The sequence below is a fragment of the Mercurialis annua genome, linkage group LG5 (genome assembly GCF_937616625.2).
Source record: "Mercurialis annua linkage group LG5, ddMerAnnu1.2, whole genome shotgun sequence".
Classification (NCBI taxonomy): Eukaryota; Viridiplantae; Streptophyta; class Magnoliopsida; order Malpighiales; family Euphorbiaceae; genus Mercurialis; species Mercurialis annua.
The window spans coordinates 14,070,970-14,087,406 of NC_065574.1; the positions used below are offsets into that span (position 1 = coordinate 14,070,970).

The 16,437-nt window shown below is 32.1% G+C and overlaps 2 protein-coding genes across 2 annotated transcripts; both read right to left on the reverse strand.

Annotated features, from left to right (window-relative positions):
• Positions 1-40: 40 nt before the first annotated feature.
• On the reverse strand, positions 41-4,146 carry LOC126681080 (uncharacterized). The gene is made up of 4 exons (XM_050376460.2): positions 4,037-4,146; positions 3,859-3,953; positions 2,393-2,664; positions 41-1,031 (listed from the first exon to the last, which is right to left on the reverse strand). The coding sequence occupies exons 1-4, from the start codon at positions 4,064-4,066 to the stop codon at positions 223-225; spliced, it is 1,206 nt and encodes a 401-aa protein (XP_050232417.1). The 5' UTR covers positions 4,067-4,146; the 3' UTR covers positions 41-222.
• A 3,868-nt stretch (positions 4,147-8,014) lies between these two features.
• On the reverse strand, positions 8,015-9,258 carry LOC126683245 (uncharacterized). Its single transcript, XM_050379094.2, has 2 exons — positions 8,851-9,258; positions 8,015-8,414 (listed from the first exon to the last, which is right to left on the reverse strand). Exons 1-2 carry the CDS (start codon positions 9,034-9,036, stop codon positions 8,136-8,138), a joined length of 465 nt encoding a protein of 154 aa, XP_050235051.1. The 5' UTR covers positions 9,037-9,258; the 3' UTR covers positions 8,015-8,135.
• Between the last annotated feature and the right edge of the window lie 7,179 nt (positions 9,259-16,437).

The following is a 16,437-nucleotide window of genomic DNA, read 5'->3' on the forward strand; positions in this document are numbered from 1 at the left end:
AAAAATGATAAACCCATAATGACCTGAAAATCATTAACAGTTACGTAACCAAGAATAATCATTACCCGCCAAAATTTGACTAGTTCATTAGTATAACTCAGCCCCATGCTTCCAATCTAAACATTATTAACTTATGAAGAGTGAATACTTAATTTTTTTTTAAAAGAGAGAATGTGGAGTACAGTCGTCTGCCTTGAGGAATAGCGTAAGGATGAGAGCAGGTTAGCTCCATCTCCTTTGATCTTCCTCTTCATCCACCGGAGTATACCACTCCGGTCGTCGCTTCGAATTGCTCAACCTGTAATTCAATAGCACTTCTTCATCACTTAGTGCCCTGGTTGCTACCAGCACAAGCGTTTTTAAAAGAGGTACAGCAGAGCCACCTTCTTTTGCCCTTGATTTGAACCAAAAGCTGCCAAATCTTCTCATCTTCACTTCTTCCGGTTCGCCAAATGCTATATTCGGAATATACGTTCTCATATCCTTATCAGTCAATGGAAAGTCATAAGGGCAAACCATGACATTTGGAGCCATACCCTTTGCTGGGTGATTCGCAAAATGAGCCGCAGCTAAAGGGTTTCTACGCTCAAGAACCTCAGAAGTAGAACCAACTCGAGTCCCTTTTAAAGGTGTGCTGAGCATTTTCCACAGTCGGTCCGAGCCTTTCTCATTATTTTCGACAGGAGGCCGAATTTCTGGTGCAACTAGCCCATTCCATGCTTCACGAGTTTCACCACCAGAACCCCAAGGCTGAGCGTTGATCACCGTACCATCATACCGTGTGATTAAATATGAGTTATGAGCATTGACTTTAGGGTACCCGGGGATATAGCGATAACAAGCTGGCGTGTATATTACACCAGGGTACAAAGCAATAACAGTGCCAACATCAGCTTCACCGTCTAAAAATAAGCCTTGTCCGGCATCCTTGTGGGGTATCTGAGATGGCTTTACAGTAAGGGTGTATCCAATGAGATCCTTCAATCTCGACGAGACTTCTGCACCCTTCAATGGCTTCGTCTCAGGTATAGCTGTGCTGGAAACCACCAATTGTTAGATATAAAATCAGTCGTATTCAACTATCTGTAAGAAGTATTAAATACAGGCCTTACATCTATAACATTTCTAATACTTCTACCAAGCAACATATTATTTGGAGATAAATTTATTTTGAAAAAGAATTTGCGATCACTAATCCAAATCATCCCACAATGACATCATAAAAATTTACGACGGAGAAACAGCAAGAAAACAAAGCAAAGTGTTGTTAACAACCCTCAACTCAGCAAGCAAAATATGGAACTTTGTCAGAAAAAATCGCCAATGTGAAAGGTGTGTTACTATCGTCTCAAGACCTTTTTGTAAAAAAATGGGGGCGAAAACTTACAAATTTTGACAATTTTATCCATCTTGTCAAATCATTAGCAATAAAAACCAAAAATAAAAATATGAATGAAGATATAAGGTTTCATTACTTTTCTTAGAATGTGTGATTAAACTTTTTTTCCCTAATTTCAAATTTTTAACATGAAACACAATGTCAATCTTTTACTTCTGTCCTCTTGGTTGTATTGCACGCATTTTGCCAAAATTGGTTAAAACTGCTAAAATTGAAAAGACTGAACAAAACTGTCAAAACTCAAAATACTGTGACCATTCTCATTTTCCTACCAACATATCTCAAAATACTTAAGTAACAGAAAACTATTCTCATGTTCAGAGCATCCCATGCTTGTTATAGATTAATTTCTAAAAATAAATAAATTAACTCAAAAGTGTCAAGTAGAGATCTATACGATAATCACAGTTGTAGTTGCATTCATAACAGAGCACAACCTCTGTATTTAAATGCCTGATATCCACATAAAAGTTCATTGATGTGAATCAATGGTACCACAAACCAAATGTGCAATCAAATCATGGAATGATGGTGAATATGTTTTATGTCTAGCTTTGGTGCAAATAACTAGATTTTCCTACCAACATAGCGAAATATTATTGATTCTGAAAGGATTACCTTACGAATAGTTGGTCAAATCTCAAAATGATGTTCAAACTTAAATGGCATCATTTTGGTTCCAAACCCTCTATTTAACCAGTCTATTTTCTAAGAATGCAAGTCCTGCAAACTAGGATGAAGAATACCAACAATAATAATAGTATACGTTGACTCTCAAATTCACAACATTCGCCTTTTGTCAAAATGTCAGCAATCATGTATGTCAATTACAACAAAAGCACATTAAATAAATTTATTGAAATATAAATGAGGCAGATAAAGTTTCTGCTAATCTGCAAGTCATATTTGTCAAAGTTAATGATAATGGCTAAGAGAACTTTTGAGAAAAGGATTCTTGAAATTACACAAGGATAATTTGGAATATAAACTCACCAGGACAGTCAGTTGATGGACTGGTATTTCCAACAGCAAAACTAAGGCCACTTCGGCGAGGTGCGGGATCTGGTTGTACTAGTGCTTCACCCTGCTCAATACTTTTCACATCAGGAAGAAGAATTTTATTCATAGAAGAGCAGAACTTTTCAATTTGAGAGTGGATGTTTTCTTGGACTTGCTTCTGCTGATCAACAACATGAGCTTTATTAGCCATCTCAATGATCTCTTCTGCATCTGCCTCTTGAACATCCCTTCCTAAACGATTGTAGCTGAAGAGAAAAGATTTCATGAACAGCTTCGAGGTACTCAAAGACATAGTAGGTGACAGTCAGCATTCAGTTGCATGAAACGGGAGAAGGAATAGAGAGAATCTATACAATGAAAATGCTCACACAATCTCAAAATATTACCTAAATTTTTTTTCTCCAAGCCACATACATGAAATTTGAGTTTAATAGAAAAAACAACAGCATACAAATTCATAATCAATTCTTTGATTGTGCTTTTTAATGGCCATTTTCAGTACATGCAATAATGCAAGTCTACATAAAAGAAACAAATTCTACATTTCAACATCAAATTCTTAGGGTTTATTTGTTGTCATAGTCAAATCTCACTGCGATAATCATATTCCCCAGGTTATCGCACCGCAACTTCTATTCCTCCCCGAAAAAATTAACTTGAATAGCATCATCAGCTTATTGTGTGCATTTGACCCAAATGCAAACCTATTAGGTTGAGTTATGCTTGTAATTATTTCCGAGAAAGATAAGGTTCAGAAGAAGCGGACACTAAAGGACTTAGTTTCATGGACACTAAAGAACTTAGTCACATGGATAACATGATACCTATGGAGAAATTAACACATAACGGATACAACATAACACACAACTTATTTCAAGAGAGATTCCAAAACTGCACTATTTACCACGATCAGAACTCTCGGGGCACATGAAACACTAAAACACTAAACAATCTTTCTGAAATTCATATACATGGAACCAACAGATGTGCATTTTGTTTTCTCAAAATTCATAAAAACAAGAAGATACATAACTAAAAGTTTTTTTTCATTGCTCTATAGGTAGCACGACCACTTCATTCGATCAACGTTCCCCGTTTCGGAAACGTGCCGGACACGAAACTTCATTATTAACATAAAAAACCCTAAAATAACACCGTTTTGCGGTGTCCGTGACACCTAGCTCTAGGCACAAGGATTTAACCTCCCTAATCACCCTAATTAATGCCAGCATTAGCAAGTAAGATACCCAGAACCCAAAAACCATATTGTTTAGCAATAGTCTATGGTGGGTTCTTTAAACTGAGTCAGTAATACTTCACATGGTAACTGAGTTTGAAGTGATACACAACTAAACATTCTTGGAATCATCAAACAGTTAGGAACTAAAGAATTTAACTCAATTGCAATGAAAATGATCAAAGAAGGAGAGAGTGGGGACCTGGTATAGAGGAACAGCCGATTAATGTCAGCTTCGAATTGGAACTGTCTGGGATCTCTTGCAAATGTACGGCTGCTCGCAAGAGTTTTAGCAGCCTGAAATTTTGTTTGTTTGTCAAAAATGACAAGTAAAACAAATTGAAGCCAACAAAGTAAGTAGACAAAAAAAAAGTATGTACCTCTAGAAATTTGCTGAACAGGAAAGCCATTGCACAATTTCAGACAAAACTTGGCTTCTCAACACCAAAATGAACTCACCAGTGTCGTAGTGCACTGCTCTAAATGAAAGTGGGCCTTGGTTGATAAGGCCTAATTGTTTGTTAACTTGGGCTAAGTTCACGGATATCTCAAAAGGACAAATGATTCTCATTTATGCCTCATGGATTAAAAATAGGGTAAATTAGGATAAATACTCCATTTCTAAAAATAATTAGATTTTCTACCTCAATAAAAAAAAAGATAAAGAAAATATCTCACCCTTTTATTGTTTTTATTTTTTTTACTCTAATAGATGTTTATATTATAATTATACCTAACTTAATTATTATTTTACTCTAGTCATAATTTTTTTACTCTCAAATGACAACTGTAATTATTTTGTTTTTTCTCTCTTTCTTTTTTCTCTCCTCTCTCCTCTCTTCTCTTTCTTCTTTTTCTTCTTCTTCTTTTCTTCTCTGTTTGGCTTTTCTTCGCCATTTTTCTTCTTCTTCTTCTTTTTTCTTCTTCTTTATTTCTTCTCTTCTTCTTCGTCGTTCCTTCATCGGTCGTCGTCGCTCCGCCATCACTCAACCGTCGCTCCGCCGTTCTTTTCATATTTGATTTTAGTTTTTCTTAAATTCGTGGTGATTATTATAATTTATATTAACTTTTATATCTAAATAAATTATTCTTTGATTTTCTCAATTTTAGATCCAAAAATCTGCATGAAAACGATTTTATGATTGAAAAAACGATTTTCTGCACAAAAAATAGCATCTGATTATCATATGAGTATCACTGCATTATCATAATATTATCATAACACTGCAGAAAAAATGATTTTTTTTAAAAGATAACGTCTGATTATCATATGAGTATCACTACATTATCATGTTGTTATCATAACACTGCAAGAAAAAAATGATTTTCTGGAGAAAATAATATTTGATTATCATATCGTTATCATAATATTATCATGTCGTTATCATAATATTATCATATGATACCGAGATGATAATATTTATGGTAACTAGATGATAATGTTATGATAATATTTATGATTATGTTATATAAAACAATGTCTGATTATCATGTCAGTATCACTACATTATCATGTCGTTATCATAACACTGCAGTATGATAATTAGATGATAATGAAGTATGATAAGGTTATGATAATTGTATGATAACCTACGAAAAAAATAAACTACATAAGTGTTTATGATAACCAGATGATAACGGAGTAAAATCATAAATATTTTAATACCGAGAGTAAAAACATAAATCTGGAAAAAACATGAGGTATTTTCTTATAACTTTTCCGTGTTGAGGTATAAAATGTAAATATTTTTATTTTTGGAGTAAATACCTAAACTTCCCTTAAAAATATGCAAAAATCTCTCAAATAAAAAAAGAGGTTTACAAAAATCCCTCAAATACCAAAACAAGCTAATTTAAAATTTTAATAGGACAGCTTTGCCCTTCCTTAATGAAATAACGCACAAGTGAGAATTTTTTTTCTTCTAATCTTCCAAAACTCATCTTCAACCTCAATCTCAAATCAAAATCTCGCCATTGCAGTACCCAAGAGCACGAGATTCTTTTACAATCAACGCAGCAGCAATTAATAATCAGACGATTGCAATAACCATCAATATTAAGAAAATTCGAGCAACAGATCATCAAGAACAATAAGGTAAACAAAAAACTGAAAATTTAAGTTTTTATAGTTTAGAATTCATAGAGATTCATGAAATTATTCAATAGCTAGCTTTCTGTAGATCGCGAATCCTTCAGATTAACAGATTTAAGTGCAAAAATAACAAAAAATAACAATTTTATCAAATCAGAATTGAAAAGGTAAACCTAAAATTATAAACTCCATGGTTGATATAAATATTGCTCAATTTTGCGTCAATTTCAGTTTATATACTAGATATATACATTCATTACATTTTCAAAATTATTTTTTTTAGAATTTTGAAATCTGTAAAATGAGTTTATTTGGGTTAACATTCTAGAAATTTAATTTTAAAATCTGCAAATTGAGTCGATTTGAGGTTAACATTCTAGAAATTTAATTTTCAAATCTGCAAATTGAGTTGGTTTAGAGGTTAAAAAATTGATAGTTTTAAAATATTGAATTTATGTATGGTTAATTAGTAGATACACTACTATAAATGACAGAGATGACTGTAAAACACCTCATGGAAGAACTTAATAATTTTCTTAAGTTGACTGCTGGTTGACATAGAGTTTATTTGATCTTCATTTCAGTTTTATTTGAGGTTTAAAGATTTAAATGCAGGTTGGAATTGGGTCATGTTGCAGAATTGGATTCCAAATGAGATGTTAGCACGTATTGCTGCAATTAAACCCTCATAGTATGTCGATGGGATTGATAGAATGAGGTGGGGCAAATCTAAGAATGGGAAGTTCAGTTAACTCAGCTTATCATGTTGCAGCTGGAGAAGACACTGTGACTACCAATAATTGCTCTCTAGTTTGGAAATCGCAAGGTCCATAGCGTATCCATATTTTCTTGTGGCTACTTGCTGAAATTTGGGGAGCTTGGTACATCTTGAATTTGCCTTGGGAAACAGGAATTAGAGTTATTGTTTTGAAGATGGACAATGAAATAGTTGTGAAACTTCTTTAAAGAAGAACTCAAGTAGAGAATTGCACTCTGATTAATAGTTGCAGGATGATGCTTGATAAACCTTGGTACATGAAGTTATTCATATTTTTAAAGAGAACAACAAAAGTGCAGATGTTATGGCTAATTTTGTAAAAAGTTTATCACCAGGTTATCATTGAGTTTAATACTCCCATTAGTAGTGTTAATGAGATTGTAATTCATGATATTATGGGAATTCATTCCCTATAATGTGTATCAAATAGCATTTGGAAGTTTTTCCCCGTTTTTTATACAAAAATAAATATAAAATAAAATCAATTCCTTTTATATTAAAATACTTGAACTTTCTTTCGAAGTTTACTTCAAGTTGATTTCGGGTTTACATAAACCATACTTCAATTTTTTTAGGGGTTTTAACATATTATATAAACAATCTAACCATAATATGTCAAATAGTCAAATATAAAAAAATAAAAAATAAAATATAAATATAAAAATAATATTTTTCGAGTTTACTTCAAGTTGATTTCAAGTTTACTTAAACCATACTTTGATTTTTTTTTTTGGTTTAACTTATCACATAAACAATCTAATCATAATATGTCAAATGTATAGTCAAATATAAAAAAGCAAAAAACAAAATATAAATATAATATTATTTTATTTGTGAAATAGTTTACATCATATGTTGATTTAAAGTTGATTATAGGTTGATACAAGTAACTGAAACTAGATAAAAAAATATAAATTCATACAAAAATAAAAAAATACTTGATTAAATTATACTATAGATATTCAGTTGATTTTTGATTGACTTTCAGTTGATTTTTAGTTTACATTTAATTGATCTTCTATTGACATTTGGTTGATCTTCAAAATTTGATAAAATTATAAAATAAAAGTTTCAACATAAAGCGAACTTTTAAAACAGTCGAAATCGACGCTTGTCAACATTAAGGAGGACAAAAATGGTAATGGTTTTACGAAAAACAAATAAAAAGTCAATCTTTTAATATTTGATTGACATTTGGTTGATATTTAGTTGATTTTCAGTTGATTTTTAGTTGGTTTATGGTTGACATTTCAAAATTTAGCGAAATTATAAAACAAAAGTTTCAACAAATTATAGAGAACTCATGAAAAAAATCAAAATTGGCACTTATCGACCATGTATAAAAACATGATCAAAACTCTAAATCTTAATGAGCAAAATTCACAAAAAAAAATAAAAAATAAAATGCAAATTTAGTTTACATTAAGTTGATATATAGTTTATATTAAGTTGACATCTAAAATATTTAATTTACGTTGAGTATAGTTTACATAATTATATGTAAAAAATACCAATCACATACATATAATATAAGGATAAAGTGCCTATCTCAAACTCAAGGCATGAAGCAAACACAACTTCAAAATTTCATTGGTTTTATGTAAGAAAATTACATCAGTTCAACAGGTATTTTTGCCAAAAAAAGTTGCTCACATCCTTCCATACACATAATGAGGTGTACCACGCATACAAGTTTGTCCTTAGATGCAAAAATTTGAGCATCCATGCAATTGAACTGCCTTCTAGAGAAGAGGGGAACAAAAAAGAAAGATTGAGGATCACCAAACATTAGCCAATTCATCGTAACCATTTTCACTAGAATCTCCTCATTCTGTCTCAACAATGTCATCTCCGGGATCAGATTTGTATTCATCATGGAGATGATCACCTTCATAAGACACAAAGTAACTAGATAAATGGATGCTTCTTGGGACAATTATGGAGAAAGCCACTAACTCATCTTTAAATTCCAAATTTAAGGAGCAGTAGTTCATTTCTATCAGGTAATAAGGAACATAAGAAAATTAATGTCCAACAGTACATTGAAGTATGCTCCTCTCTGCTGATGAACCAAGGCCTAGAGTTACCTGACTTGCATAGAGCCTTCCTTGAACATTATCAGGTTGAAACAGATGCGGTTTCCTCGGTTTGATTTTAATTCCACCCATTTTGAGTTTCAAACTTACAATTAACAACTCATAAAATTAAAAAAATGGTAAATCAAACCACTTTTAATTTCTAACTTAAATTACAGTATTCAAAACCATGAAATCTATAACTCACTAGCCTTTTCCATTGTAATGAAAGAGAAATTAACAACTCACTGTCTTCGTTATCTCAAAAGCAGAGAAGCCCAATCTCTTCTTCACCGTCGCAACAAAAAATATTTGGTTTTCGCTTCGCTTTCTGCCTCTGCCACATCGCTGCCTCCGCAATATTATAACTTCTTGTTCTATGTTGAGATCTGTTGTAATTGAAGAGAAACGCAATAGATCTGACCAAGTCGGCATAATCAAGAGAAAGTCTAATTGAGATTAGACGGAGGGTTGTCGGTTGACGTTGAGGATTCGACATTCATCGGTGGTCGGTGGAGTATAAACAGAAGGTGTGGGAGGTTGTCGGAGCAGAGGACGTGAGCGGCAACAGTGATAAAGCTTGAATGTTGGTTTTTGCTTGACTTTTAGGGTAGAGGGGTAAAAAGGGACTAAAAATATAATGAGGTATAAGTGAAAAGTTAGAAAATCAATTGGGAGATTTTTGCACATATTTTTTTTTTGAGTCACTAATGTATAGTTTTAGGAAAAATGAGATATAGGGTGTAATTTCCTCTGTTAACTTCTACACAATTTTACAAATTTATTAGATTGTTTTAAAAAAAAGTAATTGTAAAAGTAGGGATTGGTTTAGTTTTTTCTTTCATAAGTCCAATTTATCAACTTATTTTTGTTTTTCTTATTTGAAGAAATATGACAAAAATATTTGTAAAATAAAGTTAAAATAATATGGCAACTTGTGGTTTACACGGAAGATGAGTCGTCATCTAATCGTACTAGGGATACATTTTATATCGACTAAATATCTCACTCATTTATGGATGCATAAAATGTCGTGAGTCAGACCGAATAATGCGGGTTTAATGGTATAACCCGGATAAATTTATAATACGAAATAACAAATACGGTTCTTCCCTCGTACACAAATATCAATAAAAACTGAAAAATCCTTGAAAAAAATTTGAAATATGATAAAACAACTAGAAATATCAGAAACATGTATTACAATATATTGACTGATATATGACTCAATCTAAATGATTTTAGCAAGTGGAGAACTTGTAATCCTAGACAAAGATCTAATATTGGCATTTTTAGAAAATCCGACCTAATAATCGATTTTATTCGAATTACATACACAAACCTTAAATCGGATGTAAAGATGAGATTAATGTTATTATTTTACCATTTTAAATACCTATACAACTACTAATTATATTTTTTATGGCTATCTTAATATTTCTAGGTATTTAATTAATTCTGAAATTAATTTAAGTGATTAGCTTTTATCTAGTTGGCAATGCAATTCCAGATTTGTACCCTGTTAAAATTTAGATTTGTACATACATAAAAAGAAATTAAATAATTCTAGCATATGCTTAAAAAATAATTTTATAAATACAAAGTTAAAAATACTTTAAAATCTTTTATTAATCTCTAAATTGGTCTGTCTGAAAATACATAAAAACAACTGTTGAACTTTTTAGAGAAATGACTTTGGATCAATTTGATACCAGAGAACGGATCTGAATTCAAATCATAATTGAATCAGTCGAAAACAATCATATTCTTAACATTATAAGTTGAGATGGTGCGACGCCATCTCACTAGACGCTATGGGAGATGTTGGGTTAAGATGGCACATGTGTCATCTCCCTTGGCATGGGCAAGGATAAAGGCTCTAGATCGAGATGGTTTGGCATGGTGCAATTTCATCCTGGGCAGTTACTCCACTATTTTTCACACCGCTTGATCATGCAATAAAAATATCAAAGTTAATAAATAACGATCTGTGTATATCTAAAACGATATAATCAACATAAATATATGCTTTTAAGTTGAAAAACGGATCTACTTATCAAAAATCAATTTTCATGGCGAAGATGAAATTGGAGCGATGGATTCTTTTGGTCCCCAGTTCGCTCAAACTTGTGGAAACCTTTATGGTTTTAAAAATGGAGTTGCCACCTAGATTGGAAAAATATTTTTTACCGACTGGACGTCCCACTCACTTATGGATGCATAAGACGTCGTGCATCAGACTGAAAAGATTCAATTTTATATACAATTAACTTTTGTACTTACTTTATTAATTTTATCAATTTAGCAGCATATCCCAAGTAGAATAAATCATGTTATACAGACAACAACATTCTCATCAAATAGAATGTCTATAAATAAATACTGGAAAGTAAATGACTGAAAATAAATCCATAAAGTAGATGTAAACATACTTTACATTCTTGACCAACATATGACTCGATCTGCACTGTTATAGTGCATAAAAAGCAAATACTCCTCAACAAGAATCTAACCTTAAAGGTTCCTAACACGTAATAGATAAAAGCTGATTTTATTTAAATTACATGCATAAAGCGTAAACTTGATGTAAAAAAGAGATGGATTTTATTATTTACCATCTTTATAATCTATGCCAATGATTTAAAAACTGGAATAGACCGGCCAGTCCGACCAGTTAAACTGTGAACCGGAGGACTAAGTGGTCCAAATGTCCCCTATGAACCGGAAATTCGGTCCAACTGGATTGGACCGTATTAAACCATCAAAACCGCTTTGAACCGCCAAACCGTTCAGACATGAGAAACCACCCGGTTCAAATTTAAACCATCCATTTTTTAGATAAATATTCTAGAATTAGGGTTTTTATTTGCATTTTCTTAACCTTTTGACACTTTCACTTGTTCACAACCGCAATATTCTTTTTTTCCATTCTTTCTAATTAGTATAATTTATTTTTACAAGAAAATAATTTAAAATTTTCTTTATCAATCAATAATTATTAGTGACCAAAAGAATAAAAAGTTTGGAAAAAAATAAGAAAATTAAAAAATTATAAGGCTGCGTGCGGCAAAGAAGGTGAAGATGGTGAGATGATTGATGTGGCAAAGTCTTGCTTAGTGTTTTTACGGTTTGATTTTTATATATGACCTTTTATTTGCTTGGAAAAATGGACTTAAAAAATTCCCCAGCTTTTTTTGTTGAGATTGTGAAAAGTATCATATCATGGTGATATATATAATTAACTTTTTCCAGCTCACAAATATATACAGGGATATTTCTTTCATAATTTACTCAACCGATTCAACTGCATGTTGAACCTCAAACCAGTAGCCACACCGATTCAGTCACCCATTTGGTTTTTAAAACACTGGTCTATACAACCATTAATTACAAATTTTATTACAGTCCTAGGATTTCTACGTCTGATTAATCTAGAACTAAACTAACATGATATTCTGATTAATCTTGTTAATACTGGATTTGAACATGCATTCAAAGCAATAAACACTTTCAACATGCTCATCACGGCAATTGATATACATACACAGGTTATAAATACTTTTAAACCTCATTGTGAAGTGTCTGGCAGTTGTATGTCATTTGTGTGTCAGTATAGTCAGATTCAGGATCTGGTCAGAATAGAAAAATTGTTCCTCTAGTCAACAAGAGTCCACTAGTCCAAATAAGGGTCAATTCCGAGACCGAACGAAGCGCGAAACATCAAAAGAAGTTGATTGGCCGAGGGTCTAGCATCATGGCACATGATGACATTGATCACATGGCACCACGATGCCATTGCTGACACGGCGGCAGCGTGCTGATTGGGAAGGGTTCGGGAAAGTACATAAATTAACCTACAACTAATTACATAGCTACTAAGTTAATCGGGGGGCGATTTTCAAAGGCGAAAATATAGGAGAGTCGGCGGCGGCGCCAGATCAAAGTGGCGTTGTCGCCATAACTTTATGGGTTCACACGGATTCGAATTTTTACTAAACAAACGTGAAACAAATGATAAAAAAATAAAATTAAACTTTTGGAATCAATAACTAATTAATATGGCATGTGAAAACAATAAAAAAAACACCCTAAATATGGATCTAGAAGTGAAATAATTGTCAATCATGACAAATTACTCATGAACTACAAAAACCCTCATCATGCATACTAAGGAATCGAAATTGAATACAAATGCATAAATGATAATTTATGTGTATAGAGATTAATCAGGGCCTCAAAAGTATTATTCGGAGTTCTAGGGTCGTTTGCTGGTGATCTGGATGCTAATGTTGTGACCCTTTATGTGGTGAAGAATACTGTTGCGGTCGCTGCTCCTAATCGTAGAAGGCTAATTAATGACTTGTTGTATTATTGTTGAACCAATATTGTCTTTGTTCATAACCTTGAAGAAGTGATACTAGTTCTTTGTATGTTGGGTATGGTAGTTTCAGCTTTGCTGTGGTGAATGACTCATACTCAGGTCATAGACTAGTGAGCAGGGAGGAAGTTTTAACCTTATCTCGAACATGATTTTCTATTGCAGCAAGGTTGTACATATTTCTTTGAAATTGCGTAGATGGTCTTTAATTGTTGTATTTTATTCTTTGCACAAATATGTCAATTGTTGTGGAAGCTTAAGTTTCCGCTATTGAGAATCTTGGGCATAAGCCTCCTTGAATGCATCCCATACTGCTTTTGATGTGTCTAAACTAATTATGAGACCAAGGGCTTCCTCGGTTAGAGTTCCGATGATCTAGCCCCGAAGAAGACGGTTTGATTTGCGCTAGTTAGTGTGCTCAATTGTGAGTTCTTCAGTGATTTCTTCAGTATTTGTTGATTTGTGTTTGTTTGGAATTTTTGTTTCACCTTAAGATGTCCAACCATCTTTTGACTTTTAACTAGAGATAACGCTTGCTCAGGCCATGAAGAGTAATTTTCTTATTTAAGTTTTAATGTAATGGAATTTCCAATAGTTAGAGAAAGTGAAGACATTAAGAAGTTGGCTTTTATGCTTACTAAAGCTTTGATACTATGAAAAATATAAACGGATAAAGAAATTGAATTATTTGTATAAAGCTTGCGTATTAAACGTGAGCTTTAAGAGTCTTATATAATCTACTTAAATAAGACTATTGAAAATACAATGCAAGAAAGGCAATGGAAAATATGTGGAAATTGTGAGATTCTAGTCTTCATATATGATATGGCAGCCTTTCAAAAATAATTAGTTCTTGAAAATTCTGCACACAATTTTCTTAATTTGGAACTAAATTTTCATTTGACTTGAATGACTTGTACCCAATCTCACATATTAAAGGACATATTCTTTACTAATTTGAGTTGTGAATGGCTAATGAGGATGTGCTTCCTTATTTCTCTAAAATTCCCACAATCATCTTATCTCTCTAAAGATCCATCCTCATAGCTATTAAGTTGTTATATTTCAATAACTCCATCTTATATTTTGCATAAACCCGGTCAAGGGTCTGGGTACTCGGCCCGCCCGCCCAGCTCTGTCCTTCTAGGGCCAGGCTGGGACATAATTTTGTGTTCTAAACTAGGTCCGAATCTGAAAAAAGTCCGTTATTTTATGGCGGGCTCGAACTTTCATTTTTTATAATTTTTTATGTAAGTTCAAAGAAGCGCGGCCCGAGCCCGTATTTATAGAGTGTAAAGGCCGGGTTCGGTAGAAAATATGAAACTCAAACCGGGCTCAGATTTACATAAAAGTTAGTAAAGTCCGCCAAGTCGGGTCCGGACCCGGCCATGAACATGTCTATTTTTACATTCAATTTGAGAACTATAACATGTGATTCTTAGTTGGTTTTGATTTGATCAAACCCCAAATGTATAATATAATTCTAAATTGAAATGTATTGTTGAATCCTTTACCATCCTATAATACATGGTAGGATTGTGGTGGAAGGGACGGTGGTTGGTGGAGAGGCGCCATCAATGATTAGGGGTGTTAAAATAGATTAGTGGGTCGTATACATGTCGTTTTAACCCACTCTGTTGACATGATTAGGGTCAACACGACATTTAACTAATCATGTCAAAATCTTCAACTCTAACAGGACACGAATTTTAAACGAGTGACACGACATAATTAATACATTGTCCAATTACCCGACTAACACGATACGATTAACATGACCCACTTAACATTTAAAAATATTTAAACTATATAAATATAATGTTAACCTAAAATTTATCATTTAATACTCAAATTATAATATTTTAATAAAATTAATTCTATTTATATATTAATATAATATTATTTAATTACTTTAATAATTTTATTTTTAATTTTATGAAATTAAAGCTATTTTATTTTCTATATTATTTTAAATAATATAAATTGTAAACAAGTTAGGCGAATTAGATGAATTGGCGAGTCAACCCGTGACACGACCCATATATTCGTATCATAAACGGGTCGACACGAATCCGCTAACACTCAATCCGGATTCGCCAAATTTACGTGTTAGGCGAATTGTGTCATCGTTTCATATGACCCATTTGGATACTCATACCGATGATGGAAGTCATGTGTTAATAGTTTAATAAAAGATAAAAAACAAAATTTTCCAAAGTAATTGCTGGAAAATAGTTTGATGGCAAATGTATAGTTAGGGATATTAAACTCTATAGATCATTAGGCTTTCCTTAAATTACAGAAGGGTCACTAAAAAATTTTTGTTATAAAATGGTCATTGAACTATACCTTTTATTACAAAAATATTTATGTTGTTACAAAACGAACACTACACTTTTTGTGAATTACAAAAAAATCATTGGATAATACCTTTTATTACAAAAAGATCACTGAACTATGTTACTTTTTGTAATTTTGGCTTGCCACGTAAGCAAAATTGTTGCGTTTTTGCATAAAACGCAACGTTTTATATGGCTAAACCCCTTTGTAATAAAAGATATAGTTTAATGATCATTTTGTAACAAAAGTCTTTTTAGTGACCATTCTGTAATTTGAGGAAAGTCTAGTGACCTACAGAGTTTAATATCCGTATAGTTAGTCTAATGGTATTAAAAAGACAAACTTTCTTGATTTTTTGGAAAGCTATCTAAATTTTTTAAAAGATGTAAAATTAGACTAATTCTTTAAAAAACTATTCAATTTTTCAAAATCGATTTGATATTTTTAAAATTGGTTTATCCGAACTATGTATCATCTCAATTGACAATTGTTTTTATTTTCAATTTTAAAAAAAAAATTCACATGAATTGCTACATAATTAAATTTTGAAAAAATGGATAGATTTATAGTAAATTTATTAAATTTGGATAGATTTACAATTTCTGAAAACTCTGGATATATTTTTAAAAAGTCGAAAAAAAATTGACTTTTAGACACCATTAAACCTGTATAGTTAATATATCAGTTTAGGCTTAATGTCTTAAAAAAACTCTGATCTTTCATCACCTTTTTAATCCTACCCTGATCTTTTATCCCCTTTTTAATCCTACCCTGAAATTGCAAATCTGTCAATTTTACCGTATTTTGCATTTTTTTCATTTCAATTATACCCTAAAGTATAAAATTGACCTTTTTTATTTGGTAAAAAAATTTCTAAATTGAAATGAAAAAATGCAAACTGGGGTAAAATTGACAATTTTTTAACGTCAGAGAATGATTGAAAAGGGATGAAAGGTCGGGATTTTTTAAGGCATTAAGCTATCAGTTTATGCCCAATATATATACTGACACAATGAGATTTAAAGAAGTATGGAATTCCTACCGTGACTTACAAAAATGATTGATAAGGTTATTATAAGTTACAAACTGAAGTACTAGTGTTGATAAATAAGAATAAG

What these genes read in the sequence shown, in the direction of transcription:
- LOC126681080 (XM_050376460.2), bottom strand. Translation starts at nt 4,066, where the DNA reads ATGGCTTTCCTGTTCAGCAAATTTCTAGAG. An exon ending in TGTTCAGCAAATTTCTAGAG is followed by an intron (nt 3,954 to 4,036) that starts GTACATACTTTT and finishes ACAAAATTTCAG; the next exon opens with GCTGCTAAAACTCTTGCGAG. An exon ending in TCCATCAACTGACTGTCCTG is followed by an intron (nt 1,032 to 2,392) that starts GTGAGTTTATAT and finishes TTTCCAGCACAG; the next exon opens with CTATACCTGAGACGAAGCCA.
- LOC126683245 (XM_050379094.2), bottom strand. Translation starts at nt 9,036, where the DNA reads ATGCCGACTTGGTCAGATCTATTGCGTTTCTCTTCAATTACAACAGAT. An exon ending in CTTTTGAGATAACGAAGACA is followed by an intron (nt 8,415 to 8,850) that starts GTGAGTTGTTAA and finishes TGTCTTATGAAG; the next exon opens with GTGATCATCTCCATGATGAA.